The 7,205-nt window shown below is 34.9% G+C and overlaps 1 protein-coding gene across 5 annotated transcripts in view; it reads right to left on the bottom strand.

Moving 5' to 3' along the window:
* MYCBP2 (MYC binding protein 2, E3 ubiquitin protein ligase) overlaps positions 1-7,205 on the bottom strand; it is a 190,414-nt gene that overhangs the window by 90,655 nt on the left and 92,554 nt on the right. For all 5 annotated transcript variants that reach the window (XM_012723218.1, XM_012723216.1, XM_012723217.1 and 2 more), the window contains 3 exons: positions 6,815-6,957; positions 5,289-5,389; positions 4,423-4,641 (listed from right to left, as the gene is read on the bottom strand). In XM_012723218.1, the coding sequence (XP_012578672.1) occupies positions 4,423-4,641; positions 5,289-5,389; positions 6,815-6,957 (463 nt within the window). The remainder of the gene's footprint in view (positions 1-4,422; positions 4,642-5,288; positions 5,390-6,814; positions 6,958-7,205) is intronic.

Here is a 7,205-nt window from a genome sequence, read left to right as displayed (position 1 = left end):
CATGGAAATTAACATAGCTACACTTCAGGACTTTTTTTTGACAGCCTGTTTATTGGCACACTATTGTTAAGACCTTCATAAAACTCTGACTTAAAGAGAAACATTCTTGGCCCTCCCTGGTGGCGCAGCGGGTTAAAGCACAGCACTGAGAATCTAAAGCCACTTCTGAATGAGTTCAATTCCCGCCTGCCCCGGAGGTGACCACATGGCGTGGCAGACCTCTTCTGACCCGCCCGCTGCTCCCTTCAGCAGTATACTTCATCAATCTCCCTGTTCTGTTACCTACTCTGTCTCTGGTGAAGCCTCTCACTGCCCCAGAGCCTCTGGCCTGTACCCCAGTTCTGTATGCACAAATAAATAAATCTTTAAAAAAAACAAAAAAAAACTCCACAACTGCATGTCATGAGAATAAAAATAAAAGTAAATACACAAATATCAATATTCAAAAACACACTTGATAAAAGCCAAAATTTTAGTATTTTCCTATGGCAAGGTTTCACTATACTAGTTTATGACAATACTCAACTATTTTAAGGTAACTTTTTAAGCTTCTGTCACCATCATGGCAATGAGAATTCAGTTACAGAATCAAACTGTAGTTAAGCAAGACCATGTTAAACAGTAAACTATGAAATGGATGTAGGCTATGATATGAGCCATAAGATTTCTTAAGTGTTATATTAATCTAAAAAAGAAAAAATCCACATACTGCTGAGAAGAAAAAAAAAAACTATTGAAAAATGAGCCTTAAAAAGTTAGTATATACTTCAAAGAGAACATACAAATGGCACTTACATGACGATCTCAACATTGTTCATAATAAAACAAATGCAAATTAAAACTGAATTGAGTTTCCACTTCACCCACCACTTCTCCCACTTATTTGCCAAAGACTCCATGTTTAATGACATTCTCTGTTTGGGAAGGCTGTGTCCCATACATTGATGGTGAGGACGAAAACAATATAATCTCTTTGGAAGGGAATTTGTCAGCTTCTGGCAAATATATACATACATAAATGCATTCACCCTCTGAATCAGCAATCCCAGTTCTTCAAAGAACAAGGCTCCTCATTCTGTTCTTATGTGACCTGGCAATCTCACTTCTAGGAATTTAATTTGAAGATATGCTTTCAACAATATGAAAACAAATAAACAAAAGCATGAGGTTATTGCAAAATACCAAAGTTGGGGGGAACCCTAAACCTTCAGACATGAAATTACCTGAATAAACTACAATACATCTTCATGGCAGACAGCAATGCAATTATAAGAAAGAATGAGGGTGACCTCTTTAAATGGATATGGACTGACTTCACAAAATATTTTTTTAAAAAGCAAAGTACAAAACAGGTGTAGTATGCTACACCTTTTTGAAATAAAGAAGGAAAATAAGACTACATCTATCCATCCATCTAGGTATCTCTGTATCTATCCTCCCATTCTTTAATTCAAGTATCCATCCATTCATACATCTGTATCATTTTAGCAAAAATAGAACAGAGAAAGGATCAGCCAGAATCTTAAACCAGAAATAAGAAATAGGAAAGGACCGTTGGGAAGAACTCATTTCATATATATATATATATATATATATATATATATATATAAATGCACACACACATATATCACATATATATAATTCTGAATATATCATTTTGTATAATTTTACTTGTTGAGACATTGTTAATTTCTTAGATACTTTTTTTTTAAAGATTTATTTATTTGTACATACAGAACTGGGGTACAGGCCAGAGGGTGAGGGGTGGCAAGAGGCTTCACCAGAGACAGAGTGGGGAGCAGAACAGACAGAGCAACAAAGCACACTGCTGAGGGGAGCAGCGGGCGGGTCAGGAGAGGCCTGCCGCGCCATGTGGTCACCTCCGGGGCAGGCGGGAATCGAACTCATGTGGAAATGGTTTTAGATTCTCAGTGCTGTGCTTTAACCCACTGCGCCACCAGGGAGGGCCAATTTCTTATATACTTTAAAAAGTAAAATAAAATCAGTAAATTCAGGAAAGAACTCACAAAATTAAGCACAAATAAACCTAAGCTTTATTAAACTTATATCATATCTATACACATACATAAAGAGTAAATTTTGAATATATTAGTTTTATTACATAATGGAAAATGGGATTTATTTTAAAGATAAGACTTTGCAAAGAAACCCATTTATATTGCTTAGTAGTGTTATCATTCACAGAGGCATACATAAATAGAATAGTTACAAAGAAAAGACCTTTATGGTGCTAACTGTAATTAGTAAGGAGTGCACAAATATGGATAAAAACACAGTTAAAAGAACATAGACTCCAGTTTGAATTGGCTTTCATTGGCCAATTAAAATTTGAGCATCAAGACAGATGCTCATTATTTAACAATAATGTTACAGTATTGTTAACAGTGAACAAGAAAATCTTACACTATATGTCTATAAATACATAAAATTAAAAGTAGAAAGGGTAGGAAAACTCCTTTAAAAACAGCCCACCTGTAGGAAGGAATAATAAAATTAAAGAACCATCATTTTGCAAGTACAGCAGAGTAAGTAATCTGGTTAAGACTAACCAACTAAAGAAAAATTTCTGAATAGTATTCTGAACAGAATCTCTAGTTATCTACCCACAGATAGTCAAAGAAGAAAAAAAATTGATGAAGAAATCTGCCAATCATCATCTTAATTATGTGACTATGTGTTTCTGAGAGGATGCACTGAGAGGCTGTACTACTCATGTAGTGGCTAACCACTACATGACTGCTTCTTTAGGAAGCAGTCAATAAAATCCAAGTAAAAAGATCCTCTTAAAAAAACATTGATTTTATTCTCCAAATATAGCAAAGTCATAAATGACAAAGGTTGAGGAACTGTTTCAGATAAAGGAGATTGAAAGATCTGACAATTAACTGTAACTATGGATCCTATACCTGGATTTTTAAAATGCTATAAATACCACTGTTGGGGTAGTTAGCAAAGTAGTTTGCAAAATGATATAAAGCTACTTTTTATTATGATAGCAATACTTGCATCAATGTTAAAGGTTCTTATATTTGATTAGTGTATTATAGTTATACAAGGTAAACATGGTAACAAAGAACAGGGTGAGGTGTCCTGATGTTTACACTTTGTCTTAAAATCTTAAAAGGCTCAGCATTAATATAAATATAACACAGCAAAATATTAACTGATAAATCTAAGTGACAGGAATACAGGTATTCACTGTAAAAGTTTTATTATTTTCTCCAGTGGTTTGAAGTTTCAAAATAAAGCAAGTTCAAAATTTAGAAAAAAATTCCTAAAAATCTAAAATGAAACAAATGACCCCATGTGTATATCCAATATACACATAAACAGAGAGATGGACTATGCCAACTTTAAACATGGTAAACTAGTATCTTTTTACTTGGATTTTATTGACTACTTCCTAATGACTACCCAGGTGACATATTGTGGTTAGCTGTTAACACTAGATAAGTAACAGTCTTCTCAGTGCATCCTGTCAGAAACACATAGTCACATGATTAAGATGATGATTGCAAATTTCTTCATAACTGATAACCAGTTCCTGATAACTTTCACTCACTTTAACATCATTTATTTACACACCCTAGCTGGGATACACCCAAAGACATATGCATATACACACACAGACAGTGCAAAAGAACAGGTTAAGTCATAGCAAAATTATAATATTCTGAAAATAACAAGAATCCTTGTTCTTGATGGTGTTATCATTATCATTAATACAAACTCATGAGATATTTTATCTTAAAAAATACATATATGGCCCTAGCGCAGCACTAAGAAGCTATAAAGCCACTTCAGCATGAGTTCGATCCCTGCCTGCTCTGGAGGTGACCACATGGCACGGCAGACCTCTCTTGACCCGCCCGCTGCTCCCCTCAGCAGTATACTTCGATGATCTGCCTGTTCTGCTCCCCACTCTGTCGCTGGTAAATCCTCTCACCGCCCCTGCACCTCTGGCCTGTACCCCAGTTCTGTATGCACAAATAAATCTTTAAAAAAAATACATATACACATAAATTTGTCTATACATAAAAATATATATACATATGTATCTATAATGTGCCTGTGTGTATAAACACATTTTTATGTGTGAGTTTATGTGTTACTTCTGTGTATTATAGACTTCTAAAATAGTGATCAAACTAGGAAGAAAAAGACTATCACCAAGTGCCAGGTTTTGGCTCTTAAATAACACCATTAAAAAGAACCATGATATTTAGAAAAAATGGCTGGTTTCAACTTTAAGTAGGAAATTTTAAGATGAGACTGCTGATTCTCTACATTTAAACACTGTAAAAAGAAGTCACACTTCAGAGGCAAAGAATGCTTTAAAATATTATTATAAAACATCAAGCCAAGTTTTAAACTTAAGTTCTCCCTAGGAACCAGGCCTACCTTATAATGCATCACACATGCAGGTTTATAGGGGTGCTCACTCTCTATGACAGCATAGTGATTAGAGGTTGTGCAGGCAGAGAGGCCTTGTTCAGGTTGGTTTCCTGTGGTGCTATCTGTTGACTGATTAGGATTGAATGCAGGGGGTGCATACTTCTGATTCAAAATGGCAACCGAGGGAAGCAACTGTTGGACAAGGCCAAACACTTCTACAGCCACCTGATATAAAAAAATGGTTAAATGAGATGAAAGTTTAAAAATATATATTAATTACTATCATTGTTGGTTATCCTTATTATAAAGAATTTCCATATAGGGTGTTTTACAGTTATATTTCATTCAAAGAGAAATCTGGTCTATGGAAATAGGGTATATATTACACATCTTACTTATTATGATAAAAAATGTAGTCTGTATTTTTAAGCGCTCTGCCTTTTTGTGATTTGCAATAAACTAAGTTTTACTTAATAATTAATTATGTCAAAGATTCAATAGTTTTTTATTTCTTTCATTTCTGGATGATGAATGTCATGAATTTAAAATACTCCTGTGCTTTCATATTGCTATTTCACAATAAAGATTTGAAATTAATCTCATAATTTAAAAAAATTCATTACATCTTTCTTTATACATTTCTCAAATACACTTTCCATTCCCACATTCTTCAAATGTAAAACCAGTTAGTAGTAAACACAGAAATCCATAAGCAATACTAAAAATAGAGATTTGGTAACTACTGTTCAACACATACATCTTTGTTTGCTACCTGTAACTCAAGATATTAAAAATATTAAAGTATTTTAAAAGAAATATGCATCTAAAAGATGGTTTAAAAACATTCAAAGTTATAGAATTCATTCACACACCTTAGGAATAGCAGCAGCTACAGGTCCTATGTAGGCGATAATAAGGGGAAGCAGCATGGAAAACAGACTGGAAGAGCTAAGTAATTCTGGAATGTCATCAGCTAAAAAAGGCAGTAAAACTATAGTTAGACAGTGATTTCACTGTAATATATCATGATAAACAAAAATTTACATTGTTTTTTGAGCAAAATTATAAAGGAACCAGCACTAGTCTAAAGGCTTTATTCATATGTCTTATTTCAATTAATCCTCACAGTAAGATACACATATTATTCCCACTTTTTGTAAGAGCAAACCAAGGCACATAGTGTTTAAGTACCTGATGCCCCAAATTATATACCTATAATATGATAGAGCCAGGATAAGCACTTAGAGTAACAATCTTGATTTTAAGCCACAAATCTTTGCATCCTACCTTGTAGTATATATAACCTTAGAGAAATAATTTCATCTCTGTAAATAAAATTATTTACTCTTCTACTTCTCTCATTGAGTGTTGTGAAAATTAAATGAGTCAATGCTTAGAATAACACTTACACATTTTAATATTAAAAAATGTTTCTTATTAATCTGTAGAGTCTTTTCCAGGGAAAGCACTCTGCTGATGGACATTTTAAGAACTTATCCATAAAGATAATGCTGAGAACACAAGCTAAGTCTAGACTGTGAAGACCTATATATTTAAAGTCAATTACTGTTTCAAGATCTGCTGGTCAGAATAGGCTGGGCACTTATCTATCAAACACCGTTTCTTAGAACAGTTTAAACTCACAGTATGGATGAATCAGAATTCTTTAGTCTTAGCAAGTTTCCAAGTAACCTGAGTCTGGTGTGTAACTAGACACAGAAACATATTTTGCAGAAAACAGCAAACCAGGGCAAGTATCAGTGAGTATTTTTGTAAATAGCAATTTTTTTCTGCCAAAGTGAGTAAATAACTAGGTGGTAGGGTGGGGTGGGAAGGGTGTTGATGAGCAGGGAGTAAGGTGATAGTGAGATTACTAGATGTTGTTCATCCATAATATAAAGAGAGGACCTGAACCTGCACCATGGCATTCTGAACTATGGGAGAACGCTGAGAGGGGAGCATACAAACTGGAGAGTTTGCAGTGGAAGGGCTCACAGAATTCAATTCTGACAAATGGCTTTGGAGAGATATCTGGGGTTACTCAGAACTTTGGGTGAATGGTGATACCACTACTGGAAATAGGAAATATTTTTCCAATAGGAAAAAAAGCTGTTTGACTACTAAAGAAAGGATAAAGCAAAGACTCAGTTTAATCGAGTGTTTCTCTTACTGCATTAAGGAAAAAAACAGTATCAGATAATAGTTTTTGAACATCCTAAAATAATCTGCATTACAGCATGGAAAGTATGGCTGATCCATAATGAATGCATATGGATTATGTACATCAATACTGAACATAACACTCTGAGGTTGGACAGTATGATTCCTCTTTCATAACTGCACATAAATTAGAGGGAAATAATTTAAAACATATCTATTAAGAAAATAAAAGTCTTACCATCCACAGCAAGGGCTCTGTGTAAGAGATCTTTTGCAGCTCGAACAACAGTGCTTACAACGGAGAGCGCTCTGCTACAGTTTTTGTCTTCTTCATTGGCTTTACTCAGAAGTTGGGATTGTAAATCTCCATCAAATTCACTCCTGTAACAGGAATACCACCAGATGATGTTACAAGACAGATCAAAATGATCAAACTCTAGGGATCAGATCTAGAAAATATCTTCTCATTTAAATATAAAGAAGTTTTAGGCCCTCCCTGGTGGTGCAGCGGGCTAAAGCACTGCACCAAAAAGCTTAAGCCACTTCGATTCCCGCCTGCCCCAGAGGCGACCACGTGGCACAGCAGACCTCTCCTGACCCGCCCGCTGCTCCCCTCAGCAGTGTACTTC

Source organism: Condylura cristata, unplaced genomic scaffold (genome assembly GCF_000260355.1).
Source record: "Condylura cristata isolate star-nosed mole 26May11 unplaced genomic scaffold, ConCri1.0 scaffold00010, whole genome shotgun sequence".
Classification (NCBI taxonomy): Eukaryota; Metazoa; Chordata; class Mammalia; order Eulipotyphla; family Talpidae; genus Condylura; species Condylura cristata.
This window is presented reverse-complemented; position numbering and strand designations above follow the sequence as displayed.